This window comes from Capricornis sumatraensis, chromosome 12, assembly GCF_032405125.1.
Source record: "Capricornis sumatraensis isolate serow.1 chromosome 12, serow.2, whole genome shotgun sequence".
NCBI lineage: Eukaryota > Metazoa > Chordata > Mammalia > Artiodactyla > Bovidae > Capricornis > Capricornis sumatraensis.
Genome location: NC_091080.1, coordinates 28739214 through 28760811, shown reverse-complemented (window position 1 = coordinate 28760811; position 21598 = coordinate 28739214). Strand labels below are relative to the sequence as shown.

Below are 21598 nucleotides of genomic sequence, written 5' to 3'. Positions count from 1 at the left end.
AAGAATGCAGGACAGGTGAGGAGAGGTCAGACTTTCTTTCCAATGGGAAGTTTACCTCAGACCCATCTTTATTCATTAGATATCTTGTTTTCTTTATATATAGATATATAATGAGTTGCACAAAATCAGCTCACTAGGATAAAACTTGACCTTCTTGAATATGGATCCTTCTCCTGTTGAAGATTTAATTATTTTGAGAAAACTGTTGTAAGCCAATTGCAAGAGGGAAGACCTTAACATTTCATTCTCCAAAAGAGGCAGCAAATAATGTTTATGAATACAATAAACATATCTCAAAAAAAGAATGATACAACTTTTATTTTCCATGGATTTTAAAGATATTTTTGCTACAGTTTATGTATTTTTATGAGATTATATTTTACCATCTGTATGAAGTTCATCCTTACACAATTTTAAGGTGATATGTTTGGTAGTGTGTCTATAATCTTTAAAAAGTTTAGAGTTTTTGGAATGTACAGTATATGAGGTAAAATCAAGATGACATTAAAAATTGTTTCTCCGCTGCACTCGTTTTGCAGTGAGGCTCAAATGGCAAGTACACTATTAAATGACATTTACTATCAAAAATAGGAGTTCATTTGAGATACTATGAAAAACATAAGCCACTGTAACTGCCACAGTGGCACATTTTACCATTTTAGACATTCAACTATATAGAAATCTCTGGGCTATTACACTCAAACTCATTTGTACTGCCAAATGTGGCACTTTTCAGAAGTTTCTAGAAAACAATCACTGTTTTGGGGGAAGTTATCAGCCTACATATAAGAGATTAAATTTAAATAAAATGTAAACATACAGTATTTTATAGTGACAGATCATTCTTACCACTTGGGAAGGCCAAGTTTATCCATTTCTTTTTTGAACAAAAGTTAATGTTTTTTTCTACAGCACAGATCATTTGACATAAAACAATTACAATACATGCCCATTCTAATAGAAGAAATTCTTCAGGGATCTTCAAAGCACAAAACATACGTCCTTTTTTTCAAAGACTGACAGAAGTGCTTAGTAATCACTAAAATGCTAACCTCAGCAACTAAAAATTAGTGATTCACTATCCTAAAATTCAAATAATAAATTAAAAAGGCTAGTTACAAGTGTTTTACAGATAACAGATGTGGTAAAACAAGAATTTTAGATAGTTTCATTACGAACTGTATTATTACTGGCAGTCATGGACATCTATGCAAGATGTACAATGTGATACTTGACAAGATTCAGTCTGATCATCCAATAACTCACAAATGCAAGCTCACAAAACATTAATGAATTATGTAATTGCAAAGTGCTCTAATGCAACATTAACCACATGCAATCAACAACTGGAACAGTATCCAAACAGACACTACATTAAACATTAGTTTTTCAAGAAAGAAAGCAGCTTGAAGTTTACTGGTGCAAATTAATTTTGTCTTCAGATTTGGTGCCCCAAACAAAAAGGTTAGGTTTGATTATGAATTCTGATGGTGATGGCAGTAGTTATGGGAGAAGCAGCAAAACTTACGGGAGTTCTTCAAAATTAGCCTATACCAGATAGATGGAGTGAGAGTGTCTGTGTCTGTATATTATATATATATATTTCTACACTTGGTATGTATATAAAGCCGTATGTATGTGCATGTCCTTATACACACACGTAGAGTTCAAAGGCTCAAAAATAAAGTAAGTCTGAAATTCAGGATTGATTACGAATTACTTTTAAAAAGTTAACTATCTAAAAGCCCTCTGTTCTTTTCCATGTTTTCAAGACCTGAAGATGTGTTTCTGAGTAAACATTAAAATATTTTTAGGCCAAGTAAACTGTCTGTGCTTTCTTTAAGTGACTTATCTGTGAATTCATGAATATATACTTGTAATGAAGAACTCCACATTTATCAAACAAGAAGCTTTTTTCCATGCATATTCTTTCATCCAGTTTTTGTCTGCTAAGCCCCTCCAGTTATTCATCATAATCCCACTTACCAAATTAAGACAAATGAGGAGGTAGAAATATAGCACTAGATTGCTTTCACAGCATCATCATACTTTAACATTTTTATATAGCATGTTAGTGTGAATTTTAACCATTCTGAATTTTTTACTAGGTAATAATCTTTAGAACAAACAGATCAGGATGTCACTGTTACACTCATGCCGATTGGTCAAAATATCAATTATATATTGTATTGTTGCCTCTCAGAAATTTTGTTTCACAAGAAGGCATGTCAAAACAAGAAAAAAAGCAAGAAAGGAAAAAAAAAAAAAAAAGAGCCCCAACCAAACAAAAAGCCGAAAATTGCTATTTCTGTGGCTTGCATTCTAATAAGGTGCCAGCCTCTACCTAGCAATATAAAGCATTAAAAATGGCCAAAATGATGTACTAGAGTCTCAATGCCAGTGCTTAATGCCACTGTTTTTGTAAAAGCAATACAGAAATAATTTTAGTACATGACAAAATAAAATGTAATATTAAAAATAAAGTTATATTTTCACTTGATTACAAAGTACTGAATGATAAAGGCAATCAAAATGGAAAAGAATGCAAAGAGCACAAGGATGACGGCTGCGCACTGCTCGTCGCTGAGCGCCCGCCCGGTGCTCGTGCTTTCCACAGTGTCTCTGCTGGCGCTGGCTGGTGGTTCAGTCCTCTGAGAGATGAAGAGCACTGTCGTGCTGTAGGGACCGACGAGGTCCTGATGCCCTGCAGGGTCTTGGCACTGGCGAATGGCACACACGCGGAAACGATATTCACAGTTCAGCTGAAGGCTTGAATACCGGAATGAAGAGTCAGGACCTCTGTAAATCTGATGGCAAGACATGGGGAAAAGAAGAATTGTATGTGAAGGCTGGGTAGAAAATCTATGTTAAAACTGGCTAGGTTTAGAGTTATTTTTGACATGGAAGCATGTGATAGCCACCGCCTGGCTTTTTTAAATGAGATTTTAAAATACCTATATATTAAAGAACTCAACTGTTTGCTGTGTAATGGCAGGGGAACTCTGAAGAGTCAGGGTGTGCTATCTCCCCTCACAGAGCTTACAGACCAGCTGAAGAGGGAAGATGTGCCCCCAGAGTAGCTACAGAATAAGCACAATCAGTCCACGGGCATTTCTCTGGTTTCACCAAATGTAAGAAGTCAAACTTGTGTGAAGCCATTCCATGAAAAGAGGAGCAGTGTCTGAGCTTCCTCTCCCATGGTGTCTTCGTAAAACTGGTTTTCTGTAATGTTTCAAACAGATGTGATGAATGAAACAATAAAAAAGGAGAGCTCGCTACAGGTGTCTGTGGCAAATCATTTTATAAACTTTAAAGTGAGAGATCACTTAGAACCAAAGAATTAGATCTTAAAACCCAACTCCTCTGCTCAGTCCCCCAGAAGGGCAATGATAGGAATGGAATTCCACAGATTTTCAAGGCAGAGTGCTAGTGACTGTAGGGACGGGGCTCTGAGCTCTGCTCTACCCCTGCACACGCCGTGATGGTGTGACAGCAGTCATCCTGTATGGAAACTAATCTGTTACGGCGCTTCTTAGCACAGTGCCCAGCATACAGCGAGTGCTCAATATATGGAAGCTCTCACTTCCATTACTGAATCCCTTCACTCATTCTCTAAATGAAAAGACCAAGACTCAGTGGCTTCCCAGTTGAGTTTCCCCAGCTAGCTGGTGGGTTACAAGTAAGGTCAGGCAATTTTGGCTGCCTTATTTGTATCTGTGTTATAAATCTAAATTTTTACATACTGGTTTGCTCCCAAAGGAGCAAGGTAAGATCTTTCCCTCAATTCTGTGTCTCTAGCATATAATAGGTACTTGTTAATAAAAGGCCACTATATTAGTATTGACTATGTATATATCAAATGTATATTGGTAGATACTGAAAAGATATAAATTCATAAATTCATTCAATAAATGAATTTTTATTGAAACATGAATCTTTAAAAAAATGCTGAATATGCCTTAGTCCTGAAGATGCAGATGAGCATTTCAGGGAGTGGGAATATAGAAATGATTTGTTTCAGTGATGGTAAAAGGATGAAGTTAAGTAAATCAGAACACTGTATTAGAAAGCAGTGTGAAACAATATACATACAATGGGTCAATTTAGTAAAAGTTAAAAAATATGTATTTGTCCTATAGGTACAGTAGATGATACTCATTTTTGCCTTTGAAATTTTCTTTACTTTCCATTTGTCTCCAAATGATCACGGTAAAATGATTTGGGAAAAAGCCTCAACAAATGGCATGAGGGTGACAGGTGAGGCGATTTGACACCGAGAAGAAGAGCATGTTCCTACACTAACTGGAAATTTAGGTCTAATTCCACAGGGGCTTTACTGTGTGCTATTTAAACAGTGTTTAAGGAATCCTGATCGTAAGGTTGAGTGAGGGATTGAGGGAACTGGGCATGACAGGGCCTCTTGGTGATAAAAGCACAAGGTTTCAAGTGAAAGTGTTAGTTGTTCAGTTGTGTCTGACTCTCTGTGACCCCATGGACTGTAACCCGCCAGGCTCTTCTGCCCATGGAATTCTCCAGGCAAGAATATTGGAGTGGGCAGCCATTCCTTTGTCCAGGGTATCTTCCCGACCCAGGAATCGAACCAGGGTCTCCTGCATTGCAGGTGGATTCTGTACCAGCTGAGCTATCAGGGAAGTGTTTATGGATACCGAAGTGTTTATGATAGTGATAAATTAGGAGGAAGCTGGAGAGAAGAGACTGGGAAGGAAGATGATAAGATCATTTTGTTTTAGATGTCGGGAAGATGTCTAAACAGGGAGACATCCTATAGGTAACTGTAGATACAGGACTTCGCTGAATATGAATAAGCAAGAGTTCCCCATGGCAGGCAATGAACACTGAGAGAAACTATGTCCCTGATGACTGCACTAAGCTCCTGGATCAACCTGCCTACCTACAGGGTTTTCTCTAAGAGGATTTATACTTTATACACCAATTTGAATGAATTTTCCTGGTACTTGTAACATTAATGAGCTTGGTCTCAGATACAGACTCCCAAATGGGAGTTTTCTACTTTGAAGGTGGTTCTACTGTCTGCCACTATTTTTACTTCACCCTGTTATACCAATTGAAATGCTGCTTTAGTTAAAAAGCACTTGTTTAAAAAATGTATACACTGCTGGGAGGATCAAAGAGCCAGTAGACACTTGACTTTTGATATGAATTTTTCCAAGCAAAAAAATTTCTCCTAATGCCCATAAGGTCAGTTATCCTGTGGAGATGAGAGTTACAATGTATGTGAGGGAGGGAGGCAAGAGTCAGGGCAAGAGTGTAACTTTGGAGAACTAGGCCAGGCCTTGGTGAGGTGCTACAGAGTGGGAAGTCTGGTCAAAGCCAATGACTGATCAAACAGGGCGGAAAAGGGAAGATAAAGAACTATAAGTGTGGTCTAGGGTCAGAAGTACTAGTTGCTGCCACGCTCATTAGCTTTCAGATCCCCCAAACCAGCAACACTACAGGGTAAACAGGTTTTTACAGGCTCACCTAGAAAGTCAACCACCAACTTAAAAAAAGCTAATCCCCTTCCTAAAAACATCAACAGCTCCTACTGCTGTAGAATAAAGACCCACCAAGGCCTGGCCGCCTCCACTCCACACTCCATTCTTGAGCCTTACTCAACCCACACCTGAGAGGTCACCAGCTCCCCCAAGAGTCCCTTCAGTGATAATCCTTTCGGAAAACATCCTAAAATCCTGGGGTGGGGGTGGGGAATCATTCCTTTTTATAAAGTGTGTTTTATCTTTATTATGACCTTTTATTTGTTTGCTTACATAAAATGTCAATTATAGTTATTTCTGCTTGCTTGCTAATGTGTAATAAATGAAAAATAAGAACAGTAATATTAATAATATAGCCTCAATTTCTTCATGTGTAGCATTTAATACATGTGTGTTGAGTATCAAGTAAATTTTAAGTAAAATATTAAATTCCACGAATGAGATCAAACTCTTAAAAAATGACCTTCAAACTTTTAGAATATAATTTGTCAGTAAATTATAAAATTATATAAACATTTAAGAGATTCAGATGAGCATATGTACATGCATATATACGATGAAGTTCTAAGGAAATCAGTTTTACAGTATGCTTACAATCTAAAGTAAGAGTGTTGATGGGGATAATTTAGCTTTTAAATTACAATTAGCACTGCTGTTTCATGTAGTGATGTGTTCACATACTACTCAAATGAGGGATCCCTATTTCCTTTAAACATGTAGTGCAATTACATTTTCTTTAGTATTAATTTGATTTCTTCCTTGGAAGGAAACCTGCTTATCTGTAAATTATATTCAAATCCAATTATGATGTCAATTTGCCGATGACTTAATAAAGAAAACAACCACATTCCAAATTTAATCTGACCCTTTGGGGCCTTCTGTTAATTTTGGTTAAGAAATTATGCTTCCATATTTAGCAAAACTTGAAAGGAAAAAATTATACCTATATTGAGAAGTAATCTATTATTAATAATTATAACAGCACAAGAGTGAAATAAAGCAGATGAATGACTGGTTTTTCTACTGAGAAAAGAAAATACAAGGTTAGATACTAAATTGAAAACAACCCAGTTTAAAAGCCCTCAAAAATCACGAAGTTTGACAGCAAAAAGGGAGAAGCAGATGAAATACCTAAAAGAAATAAGGCTTTTGAGCAGCATAAAGACTTCTTTTCTAAGTTATAATGAACACTGACAGCTCCTCACTTCATCGGCTATTCACTCTATCAGGAATCCGTCTTTGAAATTTCTTGGCTGGGAAGGTGACAGTTCCTCTAGGCTTCCATACTGCAACTCTGCACTCTAACTAGGGCTATTACCAACACTGTCAAAGTCTCCTCAGTGGTGTCTCTGCATCTGTCCTCATCCTACTCTAGTCACAATGACCTTGTGTCTGATCATGTGACTACTCTGGCTACAACCCGCCACTGGCCTCTCATTTCACGTGGAGTAAATGCTGAAGCGTGGCCTGTAACACCTTGCATGACCTCCATGCCACTCACAGACCCTCTATGATTAACTCCCTGACCTCATCTATTACTCCTCCCTTTGGTCACACTGCCCCAGCCACAGTGCCTTTCTTCTTGTCCATTAAATTTAACAAGCATGCTCCTACCTCAGGGCCTTTGCACCTACTGTTCCTGCTTTTTGGAACACTCTTCTCCCCATATTCACTTCCTTTGAGTCTCTGTTCAAATGTTACCTGCTGTCCTGTATGAAACAGCACTAGCTATCCCTTGCCCTAGTACTCGCTACTCCTTTTATCCAGTTTATTTTTTTCTTCATTGTGCTCATCACTATATAACACTGATACAGTGATGTGTTTATCTGCTTCTAGTATCTCCTTTTTTCTGTTAGAATGTAAGCTGCACAAAGCCAAGGACTTTTTGTTCCGTGCATATCCTGAGTGCCCGGCACAGAGTTCAATAAAGCCTATCAAATGAATGAACACTCTGTTTAAGTACAGCTCATACCTAAAAGATTTTGAATCCTGATATACTGTATAGTTACTAATCTTTGGAACACAGTAAGCACTGAACAAACGTTTCTGAATTAGGAAGATAAAGGTTAGTCAAATTTTGTACTGAAAATTCTTTAAAGTGAAAAAAGGTAAAAACATGTATCTATAGAATTATATTTTGACACACACCTGTTTGAACTCTGAATCTTTTCCCACCATAACTTGGAGACTGTAAATAACTGGATCACCTTTCATTGGCTGTAAACACTCCCATGTAATATCACAAATGTGATCATTCACTTTCTCTATTTTGGGGGCTGTAGAGAAGAAATATAAATAAAATCTGCTTGACTTGATTTTTCACTTGGCACATCACACAGACATTTGTTTTAATCAAAATCAACAGATTTTCAAACCTAGTTATAAACTTGAAGTAGGCATCAGTGAATGTTTGAAATTTGCCGAGAAATGGTCAATGGCTAACTCTTACCGTCCTCCAGCACATGCCATCTATAACATTACAATGCAGACTGATCAAAAGATCTGTCAAGAGAAGCACTGTTTCCACTGAGCTAAAAAGCTCGTGGTAGTTCTACAACATCTTTTATGGTGGCACTTCAAAGAGCATAACCAGGACATGAAATTTTATAATTTAACAAATTTCCTTAGAGAATGAGTTCAAAAACACCCCCAACTTCTTGGCCACACATATGACCACCTTACTCAGTAGTGAGGTAGAAGGTGTCAAAAGCAGTAATCTTCTTAAGGTTAAGAGACAACTAAACCAGATGAAGGAACAGGAAAATAACTCCGTGAAAGCCATCAACATTACTAGGAGGAGTATTCAAGAACAATCTTGTTGTTATGGGTCTGGTTAACAGATGGTACATTCAAGTATATGATCCAGGACACTGTACTAGATGTGTCTGTGATTTGTCCCCAGAGGGATAGGAATTTTAGTTTTTTCCTTGGCTAAATGCACAAAGTACAATACTTGCCAGGGTCATTTTAAAATAAGAACTCTGCTGAAATTAATCTTAAATATATATTACATGCACAAATGTGTGAATGTATATGTAAATCTGACTCAAAAATTCAAATTAACTGAGTACTTAGGTTTTGCTAAACAGATGACTTGACTTTCCTCCTGAAATCCAAATAAATGAAATAGCAATGACTCAAAACAACAAGAATTGTGATTTTTTTTTCTTTAAATAACAACAGTGAAAACAGTAAATGGCCCTATTAGAAAACCAGCCTGTCTATTCAATTTAGTACTTTTATATTTATTTAAAAGATGAGTGACAAAAAACAGCACTGACTATGCCAGATAAAATAGCTTTTACTATTAAGTGAAACTCCCAGTAAGTAGGCTTGTCTAGCTCGTTTCCTTTTTATAATTTAAATGTTAGACACATACTAGATGATAAGTTTTAACTGTACAAAAAGTACATTATGAAAGAGCATTTAAAATTATAATTTATTATTAAAGAAAGTAACTTGAGGATGGAGAACTTACCTTTCAGGGCAGCTGGGACAGATTTTGGAGTAGTGAAAATATATTCTTGGGAAAGAGGACCTTCCCCTGCTTCATTACAAGCTTGAATACAGAATTTATAGGACGTCGACTCGTTAAGTCTTTGTACTTTGTATGTATGACATGGACCTCTGTATAAGGATACAAACCTAAAATGGAAATGACTCTTATGAAAAATAAACCTTGACGACCTTATGAAAAATGTTTAAAAACCGCTAAAAAAGAACAGCTCAGACATTATTTAGGAGCAATAAGTTACTCCTAGAATTTAATGCCACAATGGTTTGTCACTCAATAAACCCTTATTTTTCATCAGATGAAAATCACAGAATTAGTTGATTTCCCAATTTGCCATAGTTTCCTGAAAATTTATTGCAAAATTTTATATACAATCACAGTAACTGTTTCTTTTCAGGCTTCTGGTATAGCTTTGCTTCTGACTGCTGTTTTTTAATGTATACATCTTAAAAGATACTCAGAACATCACAATTTTCATTATCAATTATTTCTAACTAGATTTACAAGCATATAGTGTGTCATATAAAAAAGATAATTCCCTTTCCTAGGCATAACTTTAATTGATTTAGTGAGGTTTCCTTAATATTTCCCTAACAGTATGAGATGATACTGTGTATAGTTTCCCACAGATCACCCACTTGAACTGTCCAATGGAAAGTTTAGTGTCTTATATGTCATACACATGCTGAATGTTCTCCACATTTTTAATTGGCTGTTTTAAAAATTTTTGGAAAATGAAGAATGAATAATGAATGCTCATGTAGTTCTAATAGTCTGAAAATTGTAGTTAGTTTTTTTTTGTTGTTGTTGTTTTGTGTGTAGTTAGTTTAAAATGAAGGAATACTTAATGATCATTAGTAACACTGTTTCCAAGAAGTAGTAATTGGATAAGCCTTGCCTTTTGAATCTCCATTTTTTTTTTTTTTTAAAACTGAGAGGATTAAAAAAACCAGTGGCAAAGCCACTGTTGTAAAAAGTTGAACCATGATAAAAAACCTGTGGTCAGGGAACAGATAAGGTAGCATTCCAAAACAATCCCACAACAAATGTGAAGAGTTGTGAAAAATCAAAGGAAAGTAACTAAAGATATTAAATTGATTTAATTTATGAAATTTATGTGGTAAATTTACAATATCATAAAACACTTTAATTTCTTTATTTTCCACAAAGACCATAAGCCATACCCCATACCCTGCAACAGTTCTCTAGCTAAACATTAATCATGCTTAAAGTTCTACAATATAGAATAATATCTACAATAATATCTAAATATAGACTAATATCATCTCTACTTCATAGAATCTTTGTTCTATTATTTTTCAACCAAATACCAATTAAATCTGTTTCTAGTAAATCTTGCATGACCCTAAATATAAATAAATTAATTCACCTAACAATAACAACATATATTAAAGATAAATAGCTATACCAAAAATGTGCAGCAAGGCAAAAAACTTCCTTCCAGATATCAGATTACAAAGAGTACACAAAATTCTGCCAGGAGCAAAGGCTAACATTCAGAGAGGCACAGATTTCAGGAAATAAATGATCAATACTATTTGCTCTGTGTAATGCTCTTATGATTGATACAGGATGTTTAATTCTATATGCTATTTTAAATGTATAATTATTTCTGATAGGGAGTACTGATATACAAGTACCTTGAGTATTCCATTATTGAATATTTGGCTGACATATAAACCCAATACAAAAAAACAAAGTAACCTTGGGAAAAACTGTCACTAATACTCTGAATCTATCAAACATACAAATTTATTTCTAACAAATTGAGTGAAACATAAAAAACAAAAACAAAACAAAATTCTTAAAAGATTAAAGTATCAACTGAGGAAGATATATGGCATTGTTTATTTTGGTTAAATTTAATATCAATTTACTACCCCAGATTGGATTTTGAATAATTTATACTAATTACTTTGAGTAACACTATAATTCAAATGCATGTTTTAGTGGAATAAAACAGCACGCATATAATGAGATGGCCAAGAACAGAGAAGAACCTGAGCAGCCAGGGGACTGGACTATGTATCAGAGGGTCTAAGATCTGATGGTGAGGAAGTGCACTCCTGCGTTCACATGGTGTTCACACCGTGAGTATGGAGGAGGGTGAGACATAACCCTCAAGGATCTCAAAGGTCGTATGCCAATCAACCGCTTACTGTAAAAACTACCTCTTGCTGGAAATCAGCACTGAAGAACTTATTTTGCAGTAAAGATTGCTCCTTTTACTAGCTTGAAGAGAGTGAATGGGTTAGAGAGCCAAAGAACAGCTCCCCTATTTTCTCTCTTCACTATGTCTTCTGATGTTTCAAAAATGGCATACTTAAAAAAAATTATTTCTTATCAGACTTCTGTTTTTGAAAACAAGTTATTTCTAGTGTTAAAAAAATTTATATACTGAAGACCTAAGAAACTATATAAAGAAGCTATTAGAAACACCCACCTTCCATTCTTATCCTCCATCTGAAGGTGGTACTGAACCGAATCTGTCGACAACGTCTTTGGGGTTCCTTCTCCCCACTTCAGTTTAAGGTTCTGGTGGCTGAAGGCAACGCATTCCAGACGAGGTGGATCAGGAGGGAGAGGTTTAGTTTTTAATTTTATCATGTGGCTGAAAGGACCAGCTCCAAGGCTATTCAAGGCTTGAATTCGTATTCTAAGCGCCATGTTAAAAAAAAAAAAAAAAAAAAAGGTTTAGTTTATGATTATTCTATTTAAAGTGTCTCTCTGGTCTAGACAAACATTAAGATAGTTTTTACTGTGTACCTGTATGTTGTATCTGGCTGCAGATTGTCCAGAATGTAGTTTGTAACCTTTCCCACTGTCAAGGGCTGTTTATCTCCAAAGTCTATGCTGTAGGCAAGGATTTCTGAACCATGATCACAAGGCTTTTCCCAGCTTATTGCAAGGCATGTAGATGGTGAATAATTGGGATTTTCTATATCATCATCCCTTATTTCTTGAAGACAAGTCACAATAGCAGGAACTGATGGTGGAGTCATACAGGCTACTACTTCACTAAAAGGGCCTGCACCCACAATGCTCAGAGCCTACAAATTAACAGAGCCCCAAAATTAAAGACAGAATCATGCAAATACTCACAAAACACAAGACTCTAGAGTGTCAAGATCCTGACCACCTTTACCTGGACTCTGCAGTAATAGGTGGTTGCTGGTGAAAGTCCTTTTAGTTCGTAACTGAGACCGGGTCCGCAGTAACATATCTGCATACTTCCTTCAACTCCTCCCCATTCTAATCGATATTCAGTGACATCAGTTCCATTACTCAAAGGGACCTTAAAGGTAAGAAAAGGGGATAAAGTCTTTTGTCTTAAGTTCTAATAATGATTATATAGTTTTGGGGCAAAAATGTCATTTCCCCAAGCACATAAAAAACTGAACTGTTTTTGGATTTCTAAAAGAATGTTTAACAGAACATAAACTGTTTAATATTACATTTTTATTCATTAAGGCCACCTGAATTAAAGATATAACTTTGTTTTCAAAAAATATAACTTTGTTTTCAATCAGACATAGAAATATGATTCAGTCACTTTAGAAAGAGTATCTTAAGGTAAATAAGACAATTTAAAATAATTCTATTAAGTAATATAAATGTTAAATCATACAAGGCTATTTTCTTTGTTAAATTTTAAATGAAACAGAAAATGTAATTATCATTATTGATTACTACTATATGCAGTAAGTATACTGGAGATAATAAACATGAGAGAAATAGTATACACTAATTTCTATGAATGTTTGTTCTGAACATTAAGTGCACCATGGCTAAATATCTCAGTACTGAGATGGGGCACCATCATGAATAAGAATCTAAATACTTGTAAACATATACCTTATTTAAATACTTCAAAGAGAGAAAAGAATTTACTTTTTACCAAGTGGATTTAACTAGGACTTTACTCTTTGTATAATTTATGGAGATGAAATGAATAGTATCTTCATTCTTTTATGTAAAATTATTTTAATCATTTAAAGCAAATATACATGAATGAAATTACAATACCTCCCAATTCACTTGTGCACAAGTTGCAGATCTGCACGTCACTTGAGGGGGCTTACACTGATCTGGTGGTCCAGGGGCTGTAGTAATATCATGTTTTTCTGAAAATGGCCCAAACTAGAAAAACAAATATTAATCAGTGTTTTCATTTTTCACCTACCAATTGCACAGCTCTCCATAAATATTCACAGATAATTAAATTCATCATCCCTTTCCTTTAAGACTAATTAGTCATAATAAAATTCTCCTAAAAGAAATCACAGAAAGTAAAGATTTAATTAATGATCATGGAAGTAAATCTGTGAGGTTATTTTAAAGTTTCATTTACTATAGTTTCTTCTCTTGCCCCTTATTCTTTTATGAATTGATTTTTTGTAAGAAGGGAGGGGAATTTAGGAATTAGGTCGAATAAAAGGAAGAAATCATGTCAGGAGTGAAGAAATGAATACCAATCAAAGGCACAAGAGATTGTAGGCATAAATTATAACTTAAATAACGCTTTAGTAGGGTCTAAAAATGCATTCTGTGAAAACATAGGGAACAAATATTTACTTGAGATGATTCTGATAAGTTATCACAAACCTGAAAACCCAGATTATAAACACTAGTATTAAAGATGCTACCCTGTGTACTGCAGCCTTGAGGGGCTGCCAAGATCAGGGTTTACTAAAATCTGAAGTAACGGGGAAAGACTTGTCAGTTTAATTTCATGAAATTTTAATTATACTGTAGTTTTAAGAAACACAGTGCTAACTCAAAGTCACAAGTGACTGGTTGGTCCTCAGAGAACTTTTAATTCAGAGAGATGAGAGATGTCACAGTTGAGCGGAAAGGGTTTTGGCTCCAGAGTTGGACAGAGTGACTGATGTCTCCCACTTTTTAGTGTGTGTGACTGCTGAGGCAAGGAGTTGAGCTTTCCTGAGCCCCAGCTTCCTCAGCTGTAAAATGGAGATATCACCTATTCTGCCATTTTATGGAGTTACACAGATACAGAGATAATTAAAAACAAAAAATACACAAAATCAGAAATGCTTAGAATGTAAGTTTTTTCCCTTAGGCAAAAAAAAAAATGAATCCTGAGTAGTTGTCAACTGAAAATAAACACTGCGTACAACCAGCCTCGAAACACTTGCTCTTAAGTATTTCATCTTATGATCATGTTTCTACTCTTCTTACCAAGTAAACTCCATTAGCACTGCCTGAAAGGCTCAGCTCAAGTTCAAAGTGTCACATATTAGTAACTGGAGTTTTAAAGTACTGATATTCTGTAACTGTTAAGCTATGGTACATACTGAATTCTCATTTATCAATAGAGGCTTATTAAAAATTGTAAAATTTGGAGTCACATGTTGAAAGCAAAATAGTCAAATAATGGGCACAATGACATGCTATATGAAATGCCACTGGGATTTATAATTCAGTCAGCTCGGTTTTCCTACCCCCATTTTGTTAGCTGCACGTAGTCTGAAGCTGTAAGTCTTTCCAGGAAGAAGGTTGCTCACGGTACATTCTACTTCAGGACCTTGGTAAACTTCTCTGGGTTCATCTCTTTCTACAGGAGACATTTCCACCCCATAGCAAGAAATGGGTGATCCACCATTGACCAGAGGGGGTCCTAAAGGTGGAAAGATTCATGCAGTTAAATAAGAGGAATATATTTAGTACCGACTTAATTATAATTTATTACCAAAATGAAAATTACCCCATCGTAACTGTATTTCTTTTGCTTTGGGTCTACCCTGTAATCTGGGAGGGAGGCATGGGCCAGGAGGCACAGCTGGAGTCTGCACAAGTAAAGATTCAGATACCTGCCAAAACAAAAGCAAAAACAAAACAAAAATGCCCCAAGCCAAATAATCAGACTGCTTTTGTTAAAGGAAAGTAAGACAAACACAAAGACTGCACCAATAATTTGCACCTGAGTATCAACAGAAAAGGAATAACGTTCTGAATAAAATCAAATCTAATTAAATCATTACAACACAAATTTTATACAGGCAAGTAAAATAAGGACAACTATTATGTGCCTACTAGATATAAAGTTACCAGGAAAAAAACCAAACCCCAACAAAGAACTCTCTTCTTCCTTCCATAATTAAAACAAAAAACTTCCCTCATAACCTAATGGACATTATTTTTGGTGTCCAAATGGATCTACAAATCTCTTCTGAAGAATGTTTTAACATTCTATCAATCCTGTTTGCTGTGTTTTTAGGAGATTTAGACTATTTTGACCACTTGACTGCCTTTTTCAACCTAAACGCTAATTTAATATTAACAACAAAAAAATCTTTTCTTTCACCCTAAAACTAATTTAAAAATCAGATAAGTGTTCTCAAGTATTTAGCATCTTTCCAGGTATTTGGTATTACTTTTCATTTCTATGCTACTAAAAAAAACTTTTAGTTTTATTTTAAAAGACATTCTCTTAAAAGCACTGACACAAACTCAGTGCTATATTCATTATCTGCACAGTATTAGGGTTTATACTTAACATTTTATAAATAGTAAGGCTCACTCTTAAGATTTCTTATTAAAGAAAATGAAGCAATTGGATCCAAAGCCTGTTGCACAGGACTTGCAACTCAACTTCACTGTACTCTCATTTTCAACAAAATGCTAATTCATTAAAAAAAAAAATTACTTTCATTGCATTAAACCTCATTTGAAAAAAATAACAATTATGAATGCTCTAAGATACATTATTGGTTGAATTCATTAAAAAAAACTCCTATTAAAAAACATACTTTTCCAGAACATTACAAATGTCTCATATATAATCAATGGCACATTTAAGTCCATTTCTGTCTCTAGTAAGAAAATAATTGCCAAACTTTTCTGAAGTAAGTGTATATTTAGAATTTGTGTTTAAATAATGATTTTGTTTCTATTTCTGTTAGGGAGGGTTAATTGAACATCATCCTAAAATTTATCTTTATAAAATTTTCTGCAATGTTTTTCCAAAACATTTTCTGCAATGTTTTTCTAAAACCTATTTTTTCCAAAGCTAAACAGCAACCAGACAACAGATATTCACTACAAGCTAAATACTACATTAGGCTAGTCTGGTCACTAAAAATTTAACCACCTGGGTTATACATTTTATGGATATATTTCAATATTTGAGGTGGCATCTGATGATTTCATTTCATTTGACCAAACTTGACAAAAAAAATCTATACGTAAGTATTACCGCACTCTGTCCTCCATCACTGATGCAGTAAACTCGAAAACGATAGAAACAGCCTGGATTCAGTCGATCACAAAGATGTTCCCTAGTAGCGCCACTGTATATCATATCCCATTTGTTTCCTGTAAGATGGAAGAATTACGCTCCATCAGCGACAAGGTAATGGTTAACATTTTGGTATCAAGGACATGGCAGGTATCCTAGCTTCACTTCACTAAGTAAGCGTTTATGTAATTTGTCAGAAATGATTTAAGCCTGTTTTTTGAGTTTCCTGGAAATGATGTAATTTTCTTCATGTGTACAGCTTCTTAGACAAATTTGCATGGCTCTGTTGAAGTGAAATATCTCTAACTCTGTACAGACTCTGACTTAGATCGATAATTTGCTTTTAATTAAACATTTTAAATGTGCTTACTGGCCCAGTAATAACATTATAACACACAAAGAATAGAAAAAACCAATACCATAGGAAGTTTAGTCTTAATTAAAAGACATCTTTATTTTTTGCAAGGAAATAGGCCATTTGATATAAAGATAAAAATGTGTGATTCAAGAATAAAGTTCACTAGACAAAGAACTTATTACTAAAACTACTGTAAGTTAAATTTTAGAAGATTTTTCTGATACATCTGGGTATAAATCTGAGTGAGCTAACCTTCAGAAGACTTTAGGTATACTGGAATTGAGCAATGCAAACCAATGAGGAAAAAAATAAGAAAATGTAATAATATAAGTATACAGCAGTCTTATATTTGAGTCACTGTATATCTGGAGATTACAACTTAAAGTGGATCATAACAGGCAAAATCTTATCTGCTACAAACAGGAAAAAAATCAAGAGGAAAGAAAAGACATCATGTAAAATTTAGAACCATGAAGACTAAAGGTAGACTGACTGGTATAGATGATCAGCTTTAATAGTTATTCTTACCGTTAGAACCTTCTGCCATCTCTACTACGTATTTATTGATGGCTGCCCCTCCACTGTCTTTTGGTGGGTCTATCCAAAGAAGCGAAAGTGGTATTAGGCAGAGTATATACAATTCAAAAAATGACATAAACTCATAATAAACAGAACACCAAACTCAAGATTGCTCTAAAAGAAAGAAGAATCACCTGCAATGACTTTTTAAAAATTAATACCAGCACCTTATTTACTCTTTTGTTTTTACAGAAGCAGATTCTCAATACATTTTTGTTTTAAATGAATAAGTGATTTTAATTTCTCATGAAAACCAGAATGAGCCATGAACACTTTAGCTATGAGTTCAATAATCTTTCATCTCACACAGGCGGCCCCTGCTCAGAGTTCTACAGTTGACCCCAAGTTCTTCCTCCATCAAACCTGAACTTAGTATGTATGAGTACAATGCTCTCCATAAAGCAGATCATCAAACAGTGAGTCTCACATTTCTCACTGAACTTCCCTGAGCTAACAAATCTACTCAAGTATCTTAAAAATGATGTAAATATTCAAATCATTTAAATCAAATATAAAAGTAGTGACATACAAATATGCAAAATATCTTACCCCAGGTTATTTTAAAACTATGTGAATGTATCTTTCCTTTAACTGAAGGCTTTACAGGGACTCCGGGTTTATCAGGACAGGTCGTAAACTCTACGACTTCACTTGGACTACTTTTACCTTCTGAGTTATAAGCAATAACCTATGATGAGAACACAAAGACATAATTAATGTCTGATACTTAATGATACTGGCTTAATGAACAAAGTGATGGGAGACAAATAGGGTCAATCAAATGATTTATGTGAGAACTGCTTGTCTTCAAAAGGAACTCAGCACATATGAAGAGAATTAAGGTATAATCCCCTTTCAGTCAGTCCTAAAAATACAAGTGAGTCTAATATTTTGATACTAAATAAGAGTCATCACTGGAACAAGCTATATAATCTGATGATACTTGGCGAGGCTTGATTTAACTTATTCTTTTAATATTCTTCAGGGATTTAAAAAAATGTCAGATTGTCTGAATCTCCTCTCTTTAAAAGATAAAGGTTAACACCTCCTCCTTTTGAATTGTCCTTAATAACTTGCTTCTAACAAAGTGTGTAGCAGAAACGATGGTGTGTGTAGCTCCCCTATGGAGAAGCCCATGTGGTGAGGTTTTATAATGATAACTAAAGCAAAAATGCAATCCAACATCGTAAGAGGAAAACTGGAATATATCTACATATTCCTCAGATACTTTGTAAATTGTGTCAATATAAAAACTGTATTTGAAAATTAAAATGACCCAGCGCTACCAGAAGTTTTGAAAATGAAGATAGTATACAAAATAAGTATTGCAGGCATACTCCTTACTGTCTGAGCCACCAGGGAAGCCCCAAAATAAAACATAACAGATATAATTATGCACCACATAAACAAATTTCCTGATATCACTAAAATTTTCTTTCTTAGGTTCTCAAGGAGTAATAAAACTTTTCTTTTTAATAGTGAAAACACTTTACAATGGCTTCTATCATTTATTTGGAATAATTTGTTTAAACAAACAATGGTAGGAAAATTCAAATGTTCAATTTGTCAACTAGTAAGCATCCTGTTACCTTTTTGGGAAAACCTCTGTACGAAAATGAAGGCTGGCTTGTATTAAATTGTATATTAGCTAGTTCAAGGCCCTGTCTGCCAAGCAATAGCAATGTGTATCACTGACCAAGTCAAAGATAGACTATATCCTAGAATGGACGCTTGGAAAGATTCATGATTTCAGGAGAATCCTGAAATGCTCACAGGAGAATTTTCAAAGCTTGCTATTGCTTCAAGTGAGCAAGAATGATATGCAGAATCTCCAGGCCTCCAAAGAGCAAGAATGACATATAGAGTATCTCTACTTTCCTAAAATAATTAAGTCTGAAGGCCATCAGATGAGACAGTGAGACAAGCACGGGTGCTAGGGGATGGATGAAGGTTGGGTGGAGGCAGCAGCATTCACCCTGCACAAACTCAACTGCTCTGGATAGGACTTTAGGAAAGGCTATGAGGGCAAGAGGGGTTTTATCCAGTAAGTAAAATACTGTGATAAACAGGGAAGAGTTTCTCACTGATGATGATGGCAGTTAGAAATAAGGAAAGTGAGAAAATTAGAATTAATCTGTGGCACTAGATCAAATGGAGGTATAGGGTGCAAACTCATGACTTCTAAAAATAGATATGTATGTAGAAATATGTGTTCCTGCATGTAAAGGGTCTATGTGTGTCTACACACACACACACACAAAACATACACACGTACATCTAGTTCTTGGCTTTGTCCACTGAGAAGAGGCCTAGGAGTAGCAAAATCCTATGGCATTAAGTATACTTACTACCCAGATCCTGACTTCTAAACACCACTGTCTGCTTAACAGTGTGTTAAGTGTCTGCTTAACTTCTTAACACCACTGTCTCAGGTGCTCTGAGAAACGGTCAATGTCAAATTTGAAGGAGAGAACTACAGGATGAGAATGTAGTATCATGTGCCAGAAAGGAGGGGCTCAAAGAATGATGGGGTGGGGACATGTCAAAAAAACTAGAAGTCAGCTTGACAAGGGCTCCCAAAATCTAAGACAATTTGAACCTCATAACTGATAACCACAGTAACAAAATATAACCCACTCAGTAAACAGGAATCCATGAGTTCATACTAATATAAATGAGAAGAGAAAGCTTTTCCTTTTAGTATAATGCCAAGTAATCAATGTAGAAGAAATTTTAAAAACCGCCACTTGGCAGCCATTAATCATAGTTACTGAATGATTTAGGGCAAGAATTATCAATGGATGTTAAAACTGGTGGGTGAGACTTTGATGAGGAACAAGATGTCTATACAGTATTTGCAAAATACTTACTACAAAGGGAGAAAGAACAACTTCACAGCAAAGAAACACGGTAGTTATCACCTTTATAGCTACCAGTAAGTGGCCCACCACTTCAAAGAGCATAACAGCATTACTTTTTTCTGATATGCCTGCCAAAAAAGCATATTCTGACTATGTTCAATGACACCCACATTTTAAAAGATGTTTTGTTCACATTTTACAGAGTCTTGTTAAACATTAAGACTGCTTTGAATTTAAATACATAAAGTTTGAGAAGCATTATATAGTAAGAGAGTAAAACAATAAAGCTCATTAGAAAAGGCCAAAATATTTAAGATTTAAAATTATGAGAATAAGGCATGTACTTGGTTTTAAAACAGAACAGTAAGAACAATAAACCTTTCAAGGGCTTTCAAAGCTTACCTTAAATTTATACTTTGTACTACGTCTGAGATTTTTCACTGTGTAAGCAAGGTCTTCTCCATCATATTTAGGCTTAAAACCATATCCCTGGAAAGGGAAAAAAAGTCTTTATTAGATGCCTTACAGCAGAAATACGGGGAATAAGCAATATGTAAAAAGATTCGGGTCCTCTTCATCTTCTGCTGTGTGCAATGTGAGTAATGCCTGGTTGACTGTAATCTTCTCCTTGATGTTTCTATCTTGAGAAGACAGATCAAGAAATGCTACTGACCACTTGTAGGAGGATGAAGACCCCCACTTATTCTCAGTAAATACAGTAACCAAGAGAAGATCTTTGTGTTGAGGGAAAATCAGAGACAATGGTAACATCACCATCAGTAAGCTTATCCCTAGAACTAAGGTGAATTTCCCAGATGGACGTTGCAAGAATTAAACAAAACTATAACTATTTAACATATTTAATTCTCCATGCACACACACTTGTGTTTAGGTGAAAGATGAATGATTGGTTGGGCTGGCAGGTTGAGATGTTATTTAGATTTGGCATTATTATTTCTAGCCCTAGGGACAATGCTTCACTACTTTCACAATGTTTTTTTTAAAAGTTAAAAAAAAAAAACCTGAGATATAATTCACAAACCATGAAATTCCCATTTTAAAGTATAAAATTCAATGGTTTACAGTATGTTCACAAGCTTGTAAAACCATCATTTAATTCCTAGTTCCAGAATAAGGCCTAAATAAATAAAGTATCTTTATTTTCTGGTTAGCAGTCACTTCCTCTCTTCTGTTGTACACTAATATACTTTCTGTCTCTATGAATTTGCCAATACCTATATAAATGGGATCAGACTGCGCTCTTTTATTTAGTATGATGTTTTTAAGGCTCATTCATGTGTGGCATATGTCAGTACTCTATCCCTTTATATGGCTGAATGATATTCTACTATATGGATGTTACATTTTGTTTATCCAATTATTAACATTAGTTGACGGACATTTCAGTTATTCCCACTTTTTGGTTATTATGATTAATGCTGCTATGAACACTGGGGTACAGAGTTTTGTACAAACATATTTTCAATTCTT

The 21598-nt window shown here is 35.1% G+C and overlaps 1 protein-coding gene across 2 annotated transcripts in view; it reads right to left on the bottom strand.

The window, feature by feature from the left end:
* Nucleotides 1–234: 234 nt before the first annotated feature.
* Nucleotides 235–21598, bottom strand: part of FNDC3A (fibronectin type III domain containing 3A) — a 111936-nt gene continuing 90572 nt past the window's right edge. For both annotated transcript variants that reach the window (XM_068984675.1, XM_068984676.1), the window contains 13 exons: nt 20510–20596; nt 17796–17934; nt 17196–17264; nt 16268–16386; nt 14777–14882; nt 14514–14689; nt 13078–13191; nt 12197–12346; nt 11818–12101; nt 11495–11707; nt 8995–9161; nt 7665–7792; nt 235–2807 (listed from right to left, as the gene is read on the bottom strand). In XM_068984675.1, the coding sequence (XP_068840776.1) occupies nt 2493–2807; nt 7665–7792; nt 8995–9161; nt 11495–11707; nt 11818–12101; nt 12197–12346; nt 13078–13191; nt 14514–14689; nt 14777–14882; nt 16268–16386; nt 17196–17264; nt 17796–17934; nt 20510–20596 (2067 nt within the window). In that variant the 3' untranslated portion in view covers nt 235–2492. The remainder of the gene's footprint in view (nt 2808–7664; nt 7793–8994; nt 9162–11494; nt 11708–11817; nt 12102–12196; nt 12347–13077; nt 13192–14513; nt 14690–14776; nt 14883–16267; nt 16387–17195; nt 17265–17795; nt 17935–20509; nt 20597–21598) is intronic.